The sequence below is a fragment of the Salvelinus alpinus genome, chromosome 11 (assembly GCF_045679555.1).
Source record: "Salvelinus alpinus chromosome 11, SLU_Salpinus.1, whole genome shotgun sequence".
NCBI lineage: Eukaryota > Metazoa > Chordata > Actinopteri > Salmoniformes > Salmonidae > Salvelinus > Salvelinus alpinus.
In genome coordinates, this window is record NC_092096.1 from 1,510,218 (window position 1) to 1,530,414 (window position 20,197).

The window sequence follows — 20,197 nt, forward strand, 5'->3', positions numbered from 1 at the left end:
ACCTTTCCTTTCCACGTGCCCACTACCTTTCCTTTCCACGTGCCCACTACCTATCCTTTCCACGTGCCCACTACCTTTCCTTTCCACGTGCCCACTACCTTTCCTTCCACGTGCCCACTACCTTTCTTTCCACGTGCCCACTACCTTTCCTTCCACGTGCCCACTACCTTTCCTTCCACGTGCCCACTACCTTTCCTTTCCACCTGCCCACTACCTTTCCTTTCCACGTGCCCACTACCTTTCCTTTCCACGTGCCCACTACCTTTCCTTTCCACGTGCCCACTACCTTTCCTTTCCACGTGCCCACTACCTTTCCTTTCCACGTGCCCACTACCTTTCCTTTCCACGTGCCCACTACCTTTCCTTTCCACGTGCCCACTACCTTTCCCTTCCACGTGCCCACTACCTTTCCCTTCCACGTGCCCACTACCTTTCCTTCCACGTGCCCACTACCTTTCCTTCCACGTGCCCACTACCTTTCCTTTCCACGTGCCCACTACCTTTCCTTTCCACGTGCCCACTACTTTTCCTTCCACGTGCCCACTACCTTTCCTTCCACGTGCCCACTACCTTTCCTTTCCACGTGCCCACTACCTTTCCTTCCACGTGCCCACTACCTTTCCTTTCCACGTGCCCACTACCTTTCCTTTCCACGTGCCCACTACCTTTCCTTTCCACGTGCCCACTACTTTTCCTTCCACGTGCCCACTACCTTTCCTTTCCACGTGCCCACTACCTTTCCTTCCACGTGCCCACTACCTTTCCTTCCACGTGCCCACTACCTTTCCTTTCCACGTGCCCACTACCTTTCCTTTCCACGTGCCCACTACCTTTCCTTTCCACGTGCCCACTACCTTTCCTTTCCACGTGCCCACTACCTTTCCTTCCACGTGCCCACTACCTTTCCTTCCACGTGCCCACTACCTTTCCCTTCCACTTGCCCACTACCTTTCCTTCCACGCGCCCTGTCGCCCTTTGAATCCTGTAATAATGTATACACAGCCTCAGGACTTCCTCAGGACTTTGGCAGAAACAGTCCACTGCGCTCTGAGCCGTCTGGTTGGTCGAATGGAAATATGCTGACTCAAACTAGGTGACCATGGAGACCGCTGCTTAGGCTACGCCTCATTATTTATCAACTCCTTGTTCCTCCTAATGAATATTCAACATGTTTATACCAGGGTCGAAAACCAAACATCCTCAACTTTTACATTAATTGGGACCTTCATGTTTATGGAAACTTCATTATTACGTCACCATGGTGATGAGAAGCCCCACCCCGCGGTAACATTATGCTAATTCCCTCGACGCTAGCTGCCCCAGTTGGAGATATAGATGGATGGAGAACAGCAGAGTGTTGAATAATCAAAAAGAAAAGCCGCCCTGCGATTCTAAATGTGGGATGTGCTCTATATGCATGATGAGCAGGCCACAGCCAGAGAGAGAGGGAGCGAGAAGGGAGAGAGAGGAGAGCCACAGGGAAAGATAGATGGAGCGAGAGAGGAGAGCGAGGAGAGCCACAGGGAGAGAGAGAGGGAGCGAGAGAGGAGAGCCACAGGGAGAGATAGATGGAGCGAGAGAGGAGAGAGCCACAGGGAGAGAGAGATGGAACGAGAGAGGAGAGCGAGGAGAGCCACAGCGAGAGATAGATGGAGCGAGAGAGGAGAGAGAGGAGAGCCAAAGGGAGAGATAGATGGAGCGAGAGAGGACAGAGAGGAGAGCCACAGGGAGAGATAGATGGAGCGAGAGAGGAGAGCCACAGCGAGAGAGAGATGGAGCGAGAGAGGAGAGAGGGCTAGAGGGAGAGATAGATGGAGCGAGGGACAAAGAGAGAGAAAGTGAGCTAGAGGGAGAGCCACAGCGATAGGGAGACGGAGAGAGAGAGAGAGCTAGAGAGAGAGAGAGAGAGAGAGAGAGAGAGAGAGAGAGAGAGAGAGAGCTAGAGGAAGAGCCACAGCGATAGAGAGAGAGAGAGAGAGAGAGAGAGAGAGAGAGAGAGAGAGAGAGAGAGAGAGAGAGAGAGAGAGCTAGAGGAAGAGCCACAGCGATAGGGAGACGGAGAGAGAGAGAGAGCTAGAGCTAGAGGAAGAGCCACAGCGATAGGGAGACGGAGAGAGAGAGAGCTAGAGCTAGAGGAAGAGCCACAGCGATAGGGAGATGGAGAGAGAGAGAGAGAGAGAGAGAGAGGGCTAGAAGGAGAGCCACAGCGATAGGGAGACGGAGAGAGAGAGAGAGCTAGAGCTAGAGGAAGAGCCACAACGATAGGGAGACGGAGAGAGAGAGAGAGCTAGAGCTAGAGGAAGAGCCACAGCGATAGGGAGACGGAGAGAGAGAGAGCGAGAGAGAGGGCTAGAAGGAGAGCCACAGCGATAGGGAGACGGAGAGAGAGAGAGGGAGCCAGAGGGAGAACCACAGCGAGAGGGAGACGGAGAGAGAGAGAGAGAGAGAGCTAGAAGAAGAGCCACAGCGAGACAGTGAAGGGTAGTAACAGGAGTTCCCCTCCCAACCTGAACGGTGGTTAATATCACACTGCTGTGGTTCACTAGCTAGCCTGCAGTACTGTTCTGTTTTCACCGGCTCTTTCCTCGCCCTCTAAACACAGGGGAGGCCGTTTGAAATGCCATCCACTATCAAACAGTCACTTAACGTCCCTTTGGGTAACTTTACTCTGAGAGTTGGCTACTCTTTGACAGAGGACAGAGAAGCCAGTGTTGCTCTGACGATCCACCGTCTTTGAATCAGGCGTGTTTGGTGCTGGGCTGGAACAAAACAAAAAAAAGTACCGCACTTTGTCCCCAGGACCGAGAATGAAGAATACACCTTTGTGTCCCCTATTTTCCCTGCTGCGTTGTGTCATAGCCCAGGAAGAGGAAGACATTGAGGGACCTTGCAGGAGGCCTGATGCATCACTTGGCTCCATGGTACCGAACTTAGTAAATAAGTATTTTGGCATCGGTCTCCAAAGGACAGCATGCTCATACAAGGGGCCAGTACAAATGACAAAATGGCGTCTATTTTGACTGATCCCCCCGCTCAGTTCTGTTTGGCGTGCTCTACTCCCCGCTCGCCGCCGGGCGCCAGGTGATTCATGCAGGCTGTCAGGTGAGCAGCTGCTGTCACACGAAGGATGCTCCGCCCCTCTACCCGCCAGGCTGCCACACGCCAGATGTCTCCTCGGTAACGGTGTGGACGGAAGCGTTAGAGGAAACTCCAGATAAACGTGTCATACATGAACGACCAGGGAGCATCACAGGGGAGCAGGGCACCCAAACAGACCATGAATCACCTTGTGCCATTTGGGACACAGAGGCCTGAGTGGTTAGTGTTTGGACACACTAGTTGGCTAAGAGGTGCATTAGATGATCACTAAGGACTGAATAAGGTGTTAGATACAGTAGGACCACTAAGGACTGAATAAGGTGTTAGATACAGTAGGACCACTAAGGACTGAATAAGGTGTTAGATACAGTAGGACCACTAAGGACTGAATAAGGTGTTAGATACAGTAGGACCACTAAGGGCTGAATAAGGTGTTAGATACAGTAGGTCCACTAAGGACTGAATAAGGTGTTAGATACAGTAGGTCCACTAGGGACTGAATAAGGTGTTAGATACAGTAGAACCACTAAGGACTGAATAAGGTGTTAGATACAGTAGGACCACTAAGGACTGAATAAGGTGTTAGATACAGTAGGTCCACTAAGGACTGAATAAGGTGTTAGATACAGTAGGACCACTAAGGACTGAATAAGGTGTTAGATACAGTAGGACCACTAAGGACTGAATAAGGTGTTAGATACAGTAGGACCACTACGGACTGAATAAGGTGTTAGATACAGTAGGTCCACTAAGGACTGAATAAGGTGTTAGATACAGTAGGTCCACTAAGGACTGAATAAGGTGTTAGATACAGTAGGACCACTACGGACTGAATAAGGTGTTAGATACAGTAGGTCCACTAAGGACTGAATAAGGTGTTAGATACAGTAGGTCCACTAAGGACTGAATAAGGTGTTAGATACAGTAGGACCACTAAGGACTGAATAAGGTGTTAGATACAGTAGGACCACTAAGGACTGAATAAGGTGTTAGATACAGTAGGACCACTAAGGACTGAATAAGGTGTTAGATACAGTAGGACCACTACGGACTGAATAAGGTGTTAGATACAGTAGGTCCACTAAGGACTGAATAAGGTGTTAGATACAGTAGGACCACTAAGGACTGAATAAGGTGTTAGATACAGTAGGTCCACTAAGGACTGAATAAGGTGTTAGATACAGTAGGTCCACTAAGGACTGAATAAGGTGTTAGATACAGTAGGACCACTAAGGGCTGAATAAGGTGTTAGATACAGTAGGACCACTAAGGACTGAATAAGGTGTTAGATACAGTAGGACCACTACGGACTGAATAAGGTGTTAGATACAGTAGGTCCACTAAGGACTGAATAAGGTGTTAGATACAGTAGGTCCACTAAGGACTGAATAAGGTGTTAGATACAGTAGGTCCACTAAGGGCTGAATAAGGTGTTAGATACAGTAGGTCCACTAAGGACTGAATAAGGTGTTAGATACAGTAGGACCACTACGGACTGAATAAGGTGTTAGATACAGTAGGTCCACTAAGGACTGAATAAGGTGTTAGATACAGTAGAACCACTACGGACTGAATAAGGTGTTAGATACAGTAGGACCACTAAGGACTGAATAAGGTGTTAGATACAGTAGGACCACTAAGGACTGAATAAGGTGTTAGATACAGTAGGTCCACTAAGGACTGAATAAGGTGTTAGATACAGTAGGTCCACTAAGGACTGAATAAGGTGTTAGATACAGTAGGACCTCTAAGGACTGAATAAGGTGTTAGATACAGTAGGTCCACTAAGGACTGAATAAGGTGTTAGATACAGTAGGACCTCTAAGGACTGAATAAGGTGTTAGATACAGTAGGACCACTAAGGACTGAATAAGGTGTTAGATACAGTAGGACCACTACGGACTGAATAAGGTGTTAGATACAGTAGGTCCACTAAGGACTGAATAAGGTGTTAGATACAGTAGGTCCACTAAGGACTGAATAAGGTGTTAGATACAGTAGGTCCACTAAGGACTGAATAAGGTGTTAGATACAGTAGGTCCACTAAGGACTGAATAAGGTGTTAGATACAGTAGGTCCACTAAGGGCTGAATAAGGTGTTAGATACAGTAGGACCACTAAGGACTGAATAAGGTGTTAGATACAGTAGGTCCACTAAGGACTGAATAAGGTGTTAGATACAGTAGGACCACTAAGGACTGAATAAGGTGTTAGATACAGTAGGACCACTAAGGACTGAATAAGGTGTTAGATACAGTAGGACCTCTAAGGACTGAATAAGGTGTTAGATACAGTAGGTCCACTAAGGACTGAATAAGGTGTTAGATACAGTAGGTCCACTAGGGACTGAATAAGGTGTTAGATACAGTAGGACCACTAAGGACTGAATAAGGTGTTAGATACAGTAGGACCTCTAAGGACTGAATAAGGTGTTAGATACAGTAGGTCCACTAAGGACTGAATAAGGTGTTAGATACAGTAGGTCCACTAAGGGCTGAATAAGGTGTTAGATACAGTAGGTCCACTAAGGACTGAATAAGGTGTTAGATACAGTAGGACCACTAAGGACTGAATAAGGTGTTAGATACAGTAGGTCCACTAAGGACTGAATAAGGTGTTAGATACAGTAGGTCCACTAAGGACTGAATAAGGTGTTAGATACAGTAGGTCCACTAAGGACTGAATAAGGTGTTAGATACAGTAGGTCCACTAAGGACTGAATAAGGTGTTAGATACAGTAGGACCACTAAGGACTGAATAAGGTGTTAGATACAGTAGGACCACTAAGGACTGAATAAGGTGTTAGATACAGTAGGTCCACTAAGGACTGAATAAGGTGTTAGATACAGTAGGACCACTAAGGACTGAATAAGGTGTTAGATACAGTAGGTCCACTAAGGACTGAATAAGGTGTTAGATACAGTAGGACCACTAAGGACTGAATAAGGTGTTAGATACAGTAGGTCCACTAAGGACTGAATAAGGTGTTAGATACAGTAGGTCCACTAAGGACTGAATAAGGTGTTAGATACAGTAGGTCCACTAAGGACTGAATAAGGTGTTAGATACAGTAGGTCCACTAAGGACTGAATAAGGTGTTAGATACAGTAGGTCCACTAAGGACTGAATAAGGTGTTAGATACAGTAGGTCCACTAAGGACTGAATAAGGTGTTAGATACAGTAGGTCCACTAAGGACTGAATAAGGTGTTAGATACAGTAGGTCCACTAAGGACTGAATAAGGTGTTAGATAGGTCCACTAAGGACTGAGTGGCTGTTCAGTCCAATAGTTTTGTTTCTTTCTTTGTCCCTCCTGCCTTTGTCTCCCCAATTTCATGATTTCAATCTTGTCTCATCGCTGCAACTCCCCAACGGGCTCGGGAGAGGAGATGGTCAAGTCAAGCGTCCTCTGAAACATGACCCGCCAAACCGCGCTCCTTAACACCCGCCTGCGTAACCCGGGAAACCAGCTGCACCAATGTGTCGGAGGAAAAACTCAGCCTGTAGGCGCCCGGCCCGCCACAAGGGGTCGCTACAGCGTGATGAGCCAAGTAAAGCCCCCCCCCCGGCCAAACCCTCCCGTAACCCGGACGACGCTGAGCCAATTGTTCACCTCTTTATGGGACTCCAGGTCACAGCCGGTTGTGATACAGCCTGGAATAGAACCCCAGGCTGTAGTGAAGCCGTAACACTGAGATGCAGTGCCTCGGACCGCTGCGTCGCTGCGGGAGGCCCCGAGCTCCAATAGGTTTTATAGATGTGTTTAGTAGCCGTTTCCAATACGGTGATTTTACATCACGGTAGTTAGTTATGCAGATCAGCAGGCAAAAACGCCCTCCTTTACATGTCATCATTAAGGGACATATGGCCACCAAGTCATGAAGTATTCATGACCAGAATGGTCATATTTTAACATCTTTACGTTGTTCCTGATTGGCAAGACATGAGCTGAACACACAGCATCTTCTCATAGTCAGACACTATACTATAGAGAACACATATCCTGGCTCAGTTGGTAGAGCATGGCACGTACAACGCCAGGGTTGTCGATTCCCACGGGGGGACCAGTATGAAAATATATGCACTATGCATATTCTCTCTGGATAAGAGAGTCTGTTAAATGACTCACTACTGTACGACTCACTGGATAAGAGAGTCTGTTAAATGACTCACTACTGTAAGTCTCTCTGGATAAGAGTCTGGTAAATGACTCACTACTGTAAGTCTCTCTGGATAAGAGAGTCAGCTAAATGACTCTCTACTGTAAGTCTCTCTGGATAAGAGTCAGCTAAATGACTCTCTACTGTAAGTCTCTCTGGATCAGAGAGTCTTCTAAATGACTCACTACTGTAAGTCTCTCTGGGTAACAGAGTCTGTTAAATGACTCACTACTGTAAGAGTCAGCTAAATGACTCACTACTGTAAGTCTCTCTGGATCAGAGAGTCTGCTAAATGACTCACTACTGTAAGTCTCTCTGGATAAGAGAGTCTGCTAAATGACTCCCTACTGTAAGTCTCTCTGGATAAGAGAATCTTCTAAATGACTCACTACTGTAAGTCTCTCTGGATAAGAGAGTCTGCTAAATGACTCACTACTGTAAGTCTCTCTGGACAAGAGCGTCTGCTAAATGACTCCCTACTGTAAGTCTCTCTGGATAAGAGAATCTTCTAAATGACTCACTACTGTAAGTCTCTCTGGATAAGAGAGTCTGCTAAATGACTCACTACTGTAAGTCTCTCTGGATAAGAGAGTCAGCTAAATGACTCACTACTGTAAGACTCTGGATAAGAGAGTCTGTTAAATGACTCCCTACTGTAAGTCTCTCTGGATAAGAGAGTCTGTTAAATGACTCCCTACTGTAAGACTCTCTGGATCAGAGAGTCATCTAAATGACTCACTACTGTAAGAGTCAGCTAAATGACACCCTACTGTAAGACTCTCTGGATAAGAGAGTCTTCTAAATGACTCATCTAAATGACTCACTGCTGTAAGACTCTCTGGATAAGAGAGTCTGTTAAATGACTCCCTACTGTAAGTCTCTCTGGATAAGAGAGTCTGCTAAATGACTCACTACTGTAAGTCTCTCTGGATAAGAGAGTCTGCTAAATGACTCACTACTGTAAGTCTCTCTGGATAAGAGAGTCTGCTAAATGACTCACTACTGTAAGTCTCTCTGGATAAGAGAGTCTGCTAAATGACTCACTACTGTAAGTCTCTCTGGATAAGAGAGTCTGCTAAATGACTCACTACTGTAAGTCTCTCTGGATAAGAGAGTCTGCTAAATGACTCACTACTGTAAGTCTCTCTGGATAAGAGAGTCTGTTAAATGACTCACTACTGTAAGTCTCTGGATAAGAGAGTCTGTTAAATGACTCACTACTGTAAGTCTCTCTGGATAAGAGAGTCAGCTAAATGACTCACTACTGTAAGTCTCTCTGGATAAGAGAGTCAGCTAAATGACTCACTACTGTAAGTCTCTCTGGATAAGAGAGTCTTTTAAATGACTCCCTACTGTAAGTCTCTGGATAAGAGAGTCTGCTAAATGACTCACTGCTCTAAATCTCTCTGGATCAGAGAGTCAGCTAAATGACTCACTACTGTAAGTCTCTCTGGATAAGAGAGTCTTCTAAATGACTCACTACTGTAAGTCTCTCTGGATAAGAGAGTCTGTTAAATGACTCACTACTGTAAGTCTCTGGATAAGAGAGTCTTCTAAATGACTCACTACTGTAAGTCTCTCTGGATCAGAGAGTCTGCTAAATGACTCACTACTGTAAGTCTCTCTGGATAAGAGAGTCTTCTAAATGACTCACTACTGTAAGTCTCTCTGGATCAGAGAGTCTGCTAAATGACTCACTACTGTAAGTCTCTCTGGATAAGAGAGTCTGTTAAATGACTCACTACTCTAAGTCTCTCTGGATAAACCGGCAGATGGTAATAACATTACATTTGAATGTGCTGCGGTTCCCATGACAGAAAACAGTCTGTTTCCTGTGTGTTGTATTGGATAATGTTACGGGGCATTCACATAGATGATGAGTTTTTACAGAGGGACACAGAAAAAGAGAGACTGAAAAGTAAAACGAAATGGCCAGGCAGTGGCGTAAAGACCAGGTCCAACTGGCTTTGGCTGCTCTGTCCTGTGTGAATACAGCCATATGCAATCACAGAGCACCTCAACAACAAAAAACTAACGACTGTTCATTCAGACCTAGCCAATCCATTCAGTTTAATTACAGCCTGGATAAGATAGACTTCAGAAGGGGCTCAGGGGCTCTGAGAGGGGGTAGAGTGTGTGTGTGTGTGTGTGTGTGTGTGTGTGTGTGTGTGTGTGTGTGTGTGTGTGTGTGTGTGTGTGTGTGTGTGTGTGTGTGTGTGTGTGTCTCCTCTCCCGGCGTATGTCTCCTGTCCGTGCCTCCATACCCCAAACGAAGACCAGGGGGATATAAATCTGAGCCGAAAACAAAAAACGGTGACATTTCATTAAAAGAGGGAGCTGGTAGCTGTACCTCCCCTTTGGCTAGAGTACAAATCACACCAAGGCCAGGGGGGGATAGCAGAGGATACAGCAACATTCTGGAACCCTTTAACAAAACACACACAACACTGAGTCGCCTGCAACTGTTTAAAAAAGAGAAGGTAGCCTGGGTCCTCAGACTAAAAGAGATGGTCACTGTGCTAGCCTAGCACTGCTGTAGCCTGGGTCCTCAGACTAAAAGAGATGGAACAGTCACTGTGCTAGCCTAGCACTGCTGTAGCCTGGGTCCTCAGACTAAAAGAGATGGTCACTGTGCTAGCCTAGCACTGCTGTAGCCTGGGTCCTCAGACTAAAAGAGATGGAACAGTCACTGTGCTAGCCTAGCACTGCTGTAGCCTGGGTCCTCAGACTAAAAGAGATGGAACAGTCACTGTGCTAGCCTAGCACTGCTGTAGCCTGGGTCCTCAGACTAAAAGAGATGGTCACTGTGCTAGCCTAGCACTGCTGTAGCCTGGGTCCTCAGACTAAAAGAGATGGTCACTGTGCTAGCCTAGCACTGCTGTAGCCTGGGTCCTCAGACTAAAAGAGATGGAACAGTCACTGTGCTAGCCTAGCACTGCTGTAGCCTGGGGTCCTCAGACTAAAAGAGATGGAACAGTCACTGTGCTAGCCTAGCACTGCTGTAGCCTGGGGTCCTCAGACTAAAAGAGGTGAACAGTCACTGTGCTAGCCTAGCACTGCTGTAGCCTGGGTCCTCAGACTAAAAGAGGTGAACAGTCACTGTGCTAGCCTAGCACTGCTGTAGCCTGGGTCCTCAGACTAAAAGAGGTGAACAGTCACTGTGCTAGCCTAGCACTGCTGTAGCCTGGGTCCTCAGACTAAAAGAGATGGAACAGTCACTGTGCTAGCCTAGCACTGCTGTAGCCTGGGGTCCTCAGACTAAAAGAGGTGAACAGTTACTGTGCTAGCCTAGCACTGCTGTAGCCTGGGTCCTCAGACTAAAAGCTACTTCCTACTTCAAAAGTAGAGTCCATTTTTTTCAAAATACAATTAAAACTTTCATGTGCCTTAAATGACAAATTTGTTCTGTAAATATGAATCACATGTTTTGATGATAAGTCTAGTTTAGACAAGTAGAAAGACAGGATCCTCCCTGGCTAGCCATGATTGGCTGAGATAATGGAGGGGTTGACCATGCTGACTGTTGGCCATGATGTTAGTATGATCTACCATGCTTCCTCCAATCACAGTGTGTGATCTACCATGCTTCCTCCAATCACAGTGTGTGATCTACCATGCTTCCTCCAATCACAGGGTATGATCTACCATGCTTCCTCCAATCACAGTGTGTGATCTACCATTGGGTGCGTGGCATATCAAGCGTTTGGTATTTCTCAACATAAGCCCCTGTTGGGACGGGCCATCACAAAGATAGGACTGTGTTTGTACATAGAGAACAATGTGGTGGGCTGAATATGACCGGGTACTATGAAAGGGAAGGCTTGACATGAATAAACTGGAGGAAACCGACCGATGCAATACAATACAAAGTCAAACCAGAACCTGACAAAAAATAGTCCTGTTTTCTGGTTCTGGGAGTCTAGTCTGGGTTTAGTGGCGTGCTTTAAGAGAGACAGACAGGAAACATTCTGCAGCAAGAGGACAACCAACTGGAAATATTCCCAAAAATTGCCCATGTTTCCCCAGAATCTCTGGAAAACCTGGCAATTTTGGGAAATCTTTTGAAAATGTGCACCACTGGACATGAATAGAGAGGGAGGCCTGTTCAGAGGAGAGACGCCAGGTTACTGCACCAGGTGGTTCAGGAGAGTTGGGTCCTACCTTGGAAGTTGCCAGCGGAAAGGTACAGCCAGGTGAGTGCGGGGATGAAGAGCAGGGCGAGGGAGGCAGCGAGGAACTTCCTGCGCCCGCGACACATTCCCAGCATCCTCTGTGGCGACGGCCCAGAACGAGAGGCGGAGCAACCTCTAAAGTCTGACCTCTATGTGGGTAGCAGCTGTTGGCCAGGTGGGGGCATGATACTGTCTGAGGGGAGAGGAGAGAGGACAGGAGATGAGAGAGGACAGGAGATGAGAGAGGACAGGAGAAGAGAGAGGATAGGAGAAGAGAGAGGACAGGAGAAGAGAGAGGACAGGAGAAGAGAGAGGACAGGAGAAGAGAGAGGATAGGAGATGAGAGAGGACAGGAGAAGAGAGAGGATAGGAGATGAGAGAGGACAGGAGAAGAGAGAGGACAGGAGAAGAGAGAGGACAGGAGATGAGAGAGAGGACAGGAGAAGAGAGAGGACAGGAGAGGTGAGAGGACAGGAGATGAGAGAGGACAGGAGAAGAGAGAGGACAGGACAGGAGAGGAGAGAGGACAGGAGATGAGAGAGTACAGGAGATGAGAGAGGACAGGAGATGAGAGAGGACAGGAGAAGAGAGAGGACAGGAGAAGAGAGAGGACAGGAGAAGAGAGAGGATAGGAGAGGTGAGAGGACAGGAGATGAGAGAGGACAGGAGAAGAGAGAGGACAGGACAGGAGAGGAGAGAGGACAGGAAATGAGAGAGGACAGGAGATGAGAGAGGACAGGAGATGAGAGAGAACAGGAGATGAGAGAGGACAGGAGATGAGAGAGGACAGGAGATGAGAGAGGACAGGAGAAGAGAGAGGACAGGACAGGAGAGGAGAGAGGACAGGAGATGAGAGAGGACAGGAGATGAGAGAGGATAGGAGAGGTGAGAGGACAGGAGATGAGAGAGGACAGGAGAAGAGAGAGGACAGGAGAAGAGAGAGGACAGGACAGGAGAGGAGAGAGGACAGGAGATGAGAGAGGACAGGAGATGAGAGAGAACAGGAGATGAGAGAGGACAGGAGATGAGAGAGGACAGGAGATGAGAGAGGACAGGAGAAGAGAGAGGAGAGAGGACAGGATAGGAGAGAGGACAGGAGATGAGAGAGGACAGGAGATGAGAGAGGACAGGAGATGAGAGAGGACAGGAGATGAGAGAGGATAGGAGAGGTGAGAGGACAGGAGATGAGAGAGGACAGGAGAAGAGAGAGGACAGGAAAAGAGAGAGGACAGGACAGGAGAGGAGATAGGACAGGAGATGAGAGAGGACAGGAGATGAGAGAGGATAGGAGAGGTGAGAGGACAGGAGATGAGAGAGGACAGGAGAAGAGAGAGGACAGGAGATGAGAGAGGACAGGAGATGAGAGAGGACAGGAGATGATAGGACAGGAGATGAAAGAGGACAGGAGATGAGAGAGGACAGGAGATGAGAGAGGACAGGAGATGAGAGAGGACAGGAGAAGAGAGAGGACAGGAGATGAGAGGACAGGAGGGGAGAGAGGATAGGAGAGGTGAGAGGACAGGAGATGAGAGAGGACAGGAGAAGAGAGAGGACAGGACAGGAGAGGAGAGAGGACAGGAGATGAGAGAGGACAGGACAGGAGAGGAGAGAGGACAGGAGATGAGAGAGGACAGGAGATGAGAGAGGACAGGAGATGAGAGAGGACAGGAGATGAGAGAGGACAGGAGATGAGAGAGGACAGGAGATGAGAGAGGACAGGAGATGAGAGAGGACAGGAGATGAGAGAGGATAGGAGAGGTGAGAGGACAGGAGATGAGAGAGGACAGGAGAAGAGAGAGGACAGGACAGGAGAGGAGAGAGGACAGGAGATGAGAGAGGACAGGACAGGAGAGGAGAGAGGACAGGAGATGAGAGAGGACAGGAGATGAGAGAGGACAGGAGAGGAGAGAGGACAGGAGATGAGAGAGGACAGGAGATGAGAGAGGACAGGAGATGAGAGAGGACAGGAGATGAGAGAGGACAGGAGAGGAGAGAGGACAGGAGATGAGAGAGGACAGGAGATGAGAGAGGACAGGAGATGAGAGAGGACAGGAGATGAGAGAGGACAGGAGATGAGAGAGGACAGGAGATGAGAGAGGACAGGAGAAGAGAGAGGACAGGAGAAGAGAGAGGACAGGAGAGGAGAGAGGACAGGAGATGACAGAGGACAGGAGATGAGAGAGGATAGGAGAGGTGAGAGGACAGGAGATGAGAGAGGACAGGAGATGAGAGAGGACAGGACAGGAGAGGTGAGAGGACAGGAGATGAGAGAGGACAGGAGATGAGAGAGGACAGGAGATGAGAGAGGACAGGAGATGACAGAGGACAGGAGATGAGAGAGGATAGGAGAGGTGAGAGGACAGGAGATGAGAGAGGACAGGAGATGAGAGAGGACAGGAGATGAGAGAGGACAGGAGATGAGAGAGGACAGGAGATGAGAGAGGACAGGAGATGAGAGAGGACAGGAGATGAGAGAGGATAGGAGAGGTGAGAGGACAGGAGATGAGAGAGGACAGGAGAAGAGAGAGGACAGGAGAGGAGAGAGGACAGGAGATGAGAGAGGACAGGACAGGACAGGAGAGGAGAGAGGACAGGAGATGAGAGAGGACAGGAGATGAGAGGACAGGAGATGAGAGAGGACAGGAGATGAGAGAGGACAGGAGATGAGAGAGGACAGGAGATGAGAGAGGACAGGAGATGAGAGGACAGGAGGGGAGAGAGAAGAGAGGAGGGTAGAGAGAAGAGGAGGGGAGAGAGAAGAGGAGGGTAGAGAGAAGAGGAGGGGAGAGAGAAGAGGAGGGTAGAGAGAAGAAGAGGGGAGAGAGAAGAGGAGGGGGAGAGAGGTGAGAGGAGGGGGAGAGAGGTGAGAGGAGGGGGGAGAGACAGGATAGGTTAGATCATAACAGGAGGTATAAACATTTATTTTCAATGATGATTCTTTTCCCCCGAAGATCAGAATTCATAGTGGGTAAAGGCATACATAATTATGGTGATTGTTTCAAATGGAAGTTTTACATTGAAGCTACTTCAGAGAAGATACTGTTAAAGTCTCTAGAGGTGTCCAAGTTGTGTCCCAAATTCCTGTCAGACCAAAATATGAATCACACATTCAGGGAAAAAAGTTCAGCAATTTGAATGAATTACACTCACAGATGTGTTCTCTCTCACTCACACACACACACACACACACACACACACACACACACACACACACACACACACACACACACACACACACACACACACACACACACACACACACACACACACACACACACACACACACACACACACACACACACACACACACATCTGGTAGAGATGACCCACTCCACTTTAGTCGCTGTATGTCAGTTGATTCTCTCTGTAACGTGGCGCAGGCCGAAGCCTCTATTTATGATATAATAAATCCTCTTTCCATTACAAAACACATTTGTCCGATGAGCCACATGACCCCAGTCGATGTTTAATCTCCACCAGGGTTCAGTTGGAGCGGTCTGGGGCAGCAGAACGACGGGGCAGCAGAACGACGGGGCAGCAGGACGACGGGGCAGCAGAACGACGGGGGCAGCAGAACGACGGGGCAGCAGAACGACGGGGCAGCAGAACGACGGGGCAGCAGAACGACGGGGCCGCAGAACGACGGGGGCAGCAGAACGACGGGGCAGCAGAACGACGGGGGCAGCAGAACGACGGGGGCAGCAGAACGACGGGGGCAGCAGAACGACGGGGGCAGCAGAACGACGGGGGCAGCAGAACGACGGGGGCAGCAGAACGACGGGGGCAGCAGAACGACGGGGCAGCAGAACGACGGGGGCAGCAGAACGACGGGGGCAGCAGAACGACGGGGCAGCAGAACGACGGGGCAGCAGAACGACGGGGCAGCAGAACGACGGGGGCAGCAGAACGACGGGGCAGCAGAACGACGGGGGCAGCAGAACGACGGGGGCAGCAGAACGACGGGGCAGCAGAACGACGGGGGCAGCAGAACGACGGGGCAGCAGAACGACGGGGGCAGCAGAACGACGGGGCAGGAGAACGACGGGGGCAGCAGAACGACGGGGGCAGCAGAACGACGGGGCAGCAGAACGACGGGGCAGCAGAACGACGGGGCAGCAGAACGACGGGGGCAGCAGAACGACGGGGCAGCAGAACGACGGGGCAGCAGAACGACGGGGGCCGCAGAACGACGGGGCAGCAGAACGACGGGGGCAGCAGAACGACGGGGCAGCAGAACGACGGGGCAGCAGAACGACGGGGGCAGCAGAACGACGGGGCAGCAGAACGACGGGGGCAGCAGAACGACGGGGCCATCCAGAGGCAGTCCGCTTTTAACCATTTATTTGAACTCCTCACATCTTAATCTTTGTTTAAGAAAAAGACGTTGGGTACTATATTTATAAAATATGATATAAATCCTATACATTGAAAATGTCCAATTTAGGTGCAATAAATTAGCTTAATTTCTCAGAGTTAAAACAAGCTTAAAAACAATACAATGTTTCAGGAAAGCTAATATCTGTTTCTAACTAAATGATTTCAGAACGATCTGAGATGGGTTAAATCCTCTCGTGCTATTTGAGGCGGAACATTCTAGTAAAAAGTGGGAAAACCCTCTTCATGAATATTCATAAACACGTTCAAGTTTGAGAAACCCAAACGCTGTTTGTCATATACAGTTGAAGTCGGACGTTTACATATGTAACAGGGTTGGTTATGTTTCCACTTGCCTCTAAAGAAATGTGTATTTAATGTTCAAGCATTGTTATTGGTTAGTTCAACTCTGATGACAATAAGGTGTGTTGTGATTGGCCCCTTCTTGCAGATAGGGGGAGATCGAAAACGTCAGGTCTTCCCTGTAGGAAAATGTGATACAAGGGATTTTGCCATCGACAACCATCAACACTGTTAAGTCCTGCACAACTAACGTGCTGTTTCCCATTTAACAACAGAAATAAATTACGCTCAACTGGGACCACTGGCCGAAGTGATTTATTTTGAGAAAACACAACGCATGGAGAGTACATTATACATCTGTTACACATACACTTTAGCCAAATACATTTAAAACGCAGTTTTTCACAATTCCTGACATTTAATCCTAGTACAAATTCCCTGTTTTAGGTCAGTTAGGATCACCACTTTATTTTAAGAATGTGAAATGTCAGAATAATAGTAGAGAGAATTATTTATTTCAGCTTTTATTTCTCTCATCACTTTCCCAGTGGGTCAGAAGTTTACATACACTAAATTAGTATTTGGTAGCATTGCCTTTAAATTGTTTAACTTGGGTCAAACGTTTCGGGTAGCCTTCCACAAGCTTCCCACAATAATTTGGGGGAATTTTGGCCCATTCCTCCTGACAGAGCTGGTGTAATGGAGTCAGGTTTGTAGGCCTCCTTGCTTGCACACGCTTTTTCAGTTCTGCCCACACATTTTCTATAGGATTGAGGTCAGGGCTTTGTGATGGCCACTCCAATACCTTGACTTTGTTGTCCTTAAGCCATTTTGCCACGACTTTGGAAGTATGCTTGGGGTCATTGTCCATTTGGAAGACCCATTTGTGACCAATATTTAACTTCCTGACTGATGTCTTGAGATGTTGCTTCAATATATCCACATAGTTTTCTTACCTCATGATGCCATCCATTTTGTGAAGTGCACCAGTCCCTCCTGCAGCAAAGCACCCCCACAACATGATGCTGCCACCCCCGTGCTTCACGGTTGGGATGGTGTTCTTTGGCTTGCAAGCCTCCCCCTTTTTCCTCCCAAACATAACGATGGTCATTATGGCCAAACAGCTCTATTTTTTTTCATCAGACCAGAGGATATTTCTCCAAAAAGTACAACTTTGTCACCATGTGCTGTTGGAAACCGTAGTCTGGCTTTTTATGGTGGTTTTGGAGCAGTGGCTTCTTCCTTGCTGAGCGGCCTTTCAGGTTATGTCGATATAGGACTAGTTTTACTGTGGATATAGATACTTTTGTACCTGTTTCCTCCAGCATCTTCACAAGGTCCTTTGCTGTTGATCTGGGATTGATTTGCACTTTTTGCACCAAAGTACATTTATCTCTAGGAGACAGAACGCGTCTCCTTCGTGAGCAGTATGACGGCTGTGTGGTCCCATGGTGTTTATACTTGTGTACTATTGTTTGTACAGATGAACGTGGTGCCTTCAGGCGTTTGGAAATTGCTCCCAAGGATGAACGAGACTTGTGGTGGTCTACAAATTTTTTTCTGAGGTCTTGGCTGATTTCTTTTGATTTTCCCGTGATGTCAAGCAAAGAGTTTGAAGGTCGGCCTTGAAATACATCCACAGGTACACCTCCAAATGACTCAAATGATGTCAATTAACCAATCAGAAGCTTCTAAAGCCATGACATCATTTTCTGGAATTTTCCAAGCTGTTTAAAGGCACAGTCAACTTAGTGTATGTAAACTTCTGACCCACTGGAATTGTGATACAGTGAATTATACGTGAAATAATCTGTCTGTAAACAATTGTTGGAAAAATGACTTGTGTCATGCACAAAGTAGATGTCCTAACCGACTTGCCAAAACTATAGTTTGTTAACAAGAAATGTGTGGAGTGGTTGAAAAACAAGTTTTAATAACTCCAACATAAGTGTATGTAGACTTCTGACTTCAACTGTAGGTTTAGGGTACGGTGGGAAGCCCAAATATTGTCTGTTCTGGTGAGCATAACATTCGTTTTGTGGAGGTGACCTTTGCACCCAGCTGTGTCTGGGAAACATGACAGGGAGGAGGGAGAGTGGTTGGATCACACCCACTCCCACAGCTGGACCAGAGGGACTCCCTGGCCCCTGTGGGTCCCCAAGCTGTTTATTCCTGGCTGTCTCACAGCTAGCATACCTAGCTGTCTCTCTCTCTCCCTAGCTGTCTCTCTCTACCTAGCTGTCTCTCTCTCTCTCTCCCTAGCTGTCTGTCTCTCTCTCTCTCCCTAGCTGTCTGTCTGTCTCTCTCTCCCTAGCTGTCTCTCTCTCCCTAGCTGTCTCTCTCTCCCTAGCTGTCTCTCTCTCCCTAGCTGTCTCTCTCTCTCCCTAGCTGTCTCTCTCTCTCTCTCCCTAGCTGTCTCTCTCTCTCTCTCCCTAGCTGTCTCTCTCTCTCTCTCCCTAGCTGTCTCTCTCTCTCTCTCCCTAGCTGTCTCTCTCTCTCTCTCCCTAGCTGTCTCTCTCTCTCTCTCCCTAGCTGTCTCTCTCTCTCTCTCCCTAGCTGTCTCTCTCTCTCTCTCCCTAGCTGTCTCTTTCTCTCTCTCCCTAGCTGTCTCTCTCTCTCTCTCCCTAGCTGTCTCTCTCTCTCTCTCCCTAGCTGTCTCTCTCTCTCTCTCCCTAGCTGTCTCTCTCTCTCTCTCCCTAGCTGTCTCTCTCTCTCCCTAGCTGTCTCTCTCTACATAGCTGTCTCTCTCTCTCTCTCCCTAGCTGTCTGTCTCTCTCTCTCTCCCTAGCTGTCTGTCTGTCTCTCTCTCCCTAGCTGTCTCTCTCTCCCTAGCTGTCTCTCTCTCCCTAGCTGTCTCTCTCTCCCTAGCTGTCTCTCTCTCCCTAGCTGTCTCTCTCTCTCCCTAGCTGTCTCTCTCTCTCTCTCCCTAGCTGTCTCTCTCTCTCTCTCCCTAGCTGTCTCTCTCTCTCTCTCCCTAGCTGTCTCTCTCTCTCTCTCCCTAGCTGTCTCTCTCTCTCTCTCCCTAGCTGTCTCTTTCTCTCTCTCCCTAGCTGTCTCTCTCTCTCTCTCCCTAGCTGTCTCTCTCTCTCTCCCTAGCTGTCTCTCTCTCTCTCTCCCTAGCTGTCTCTCTCTCTCCCTAGCTGTCTCTCTCTCTCTCTCCCTAGCTGTCTCTCTCTCTCTCTCCCTAGCTGTCTCTCTCTCTCTCTCCCTAGCTGTCTCTCTCTCTCTCTCCCTAGCTGTCTCTCTCTCTCTCTCCCTAGCTGTCTCTCTCTCTCTCTCCCTAGCTGTCTCTCTCTCTCTCTCCCTAGCTGTCTCTTTCTCTCTCTCCCTAGCTGTCTCTCTCTCTCTCTCCCTAGCTGTCTCTCTCTCTCTCCCTAGCTGTCTCTCTCTCTCTCTCCCTAGCTGTCTCTCTCTCTCTCTCCCTAGCTGTCTCTCTCTCTCTCTCCCTAGCTGTCTCTCTCTCTCTCTCCCTAGCTGTCTCTCTCTCTCCCTAGCTGTCTGTCTCTCCCTAGCTGTCTGTCTCTCCCTAGCTGTCTGTCTCTCCCTAGCTGGCTGAAGGCACTCCCCTGTCGGCACAGACCCGACACAGACCCGACACAGACCGGACACAGACCTGACACAGACCCGACACAGACCCGACACAGACCTGACACAGACCTGACACAGACCCGACACAGACCCGACACAGACCTGACACAGACCCGACACAGACCCGACACAGACCTGACACAGACCTGACACAGACCTGACACAGACCTGACACAGACCTGACACAGACCTGACACAGACCTGACACAGACCTGACACAGACCTGACACAGACCCGACACAGACCTGACACAGACCCGACACAGACCTGACACAGACCCGACACAGACCGGACACAGACCCGACACAGACCCGACACAGACCCGACACAGACCTGACACAGACCCGACACAGACCCGACACAGACCCGACACAGACCGGACACAGACCTGACACAGACCCGACACAGACCTGACACAGACCACTACACTATATAGGGAATAGGGCCCTGGTCATAGTAGTGCACTATACAGGTAATAGGATGTAATTTGAGACGCACCCC

At 48.6% G+C, this 20,197-nt stretch overlaps 1 protein-coding gene across 2 annotated transcripts in view; it reads right to left on the reverse strand.

Annotated features, from left to right (window-relative positions):
- The window catches only part of LOC139533459 (xylosyl- and glucuronyltransferase LARGE1-like), a 113,009-nt gene that overhangs the window by 45,564 nt on the left and 47,248 nt on the right, over window positions 1-20,197 (reverse strand). Inside the window, exon 2 of one of the 2 annotated variants that reach the window (XM_071331490.1) lies at window positions 11,421-11,620. In XM_071331490.1, coding sequence (XP_071187591.1) covers window positions 11,421-11,526 — 106 coding nt within the window. In that variant the 5' untranslated portion in view covers window positions 11,527-11,620. Of the gene's footprint in view, window positions 1-11,420; window positions 11,625-20,197 lie in introns of both variants that reach the window. The other variant, XM_071331489.1, reaches the window with a different exon arrangement.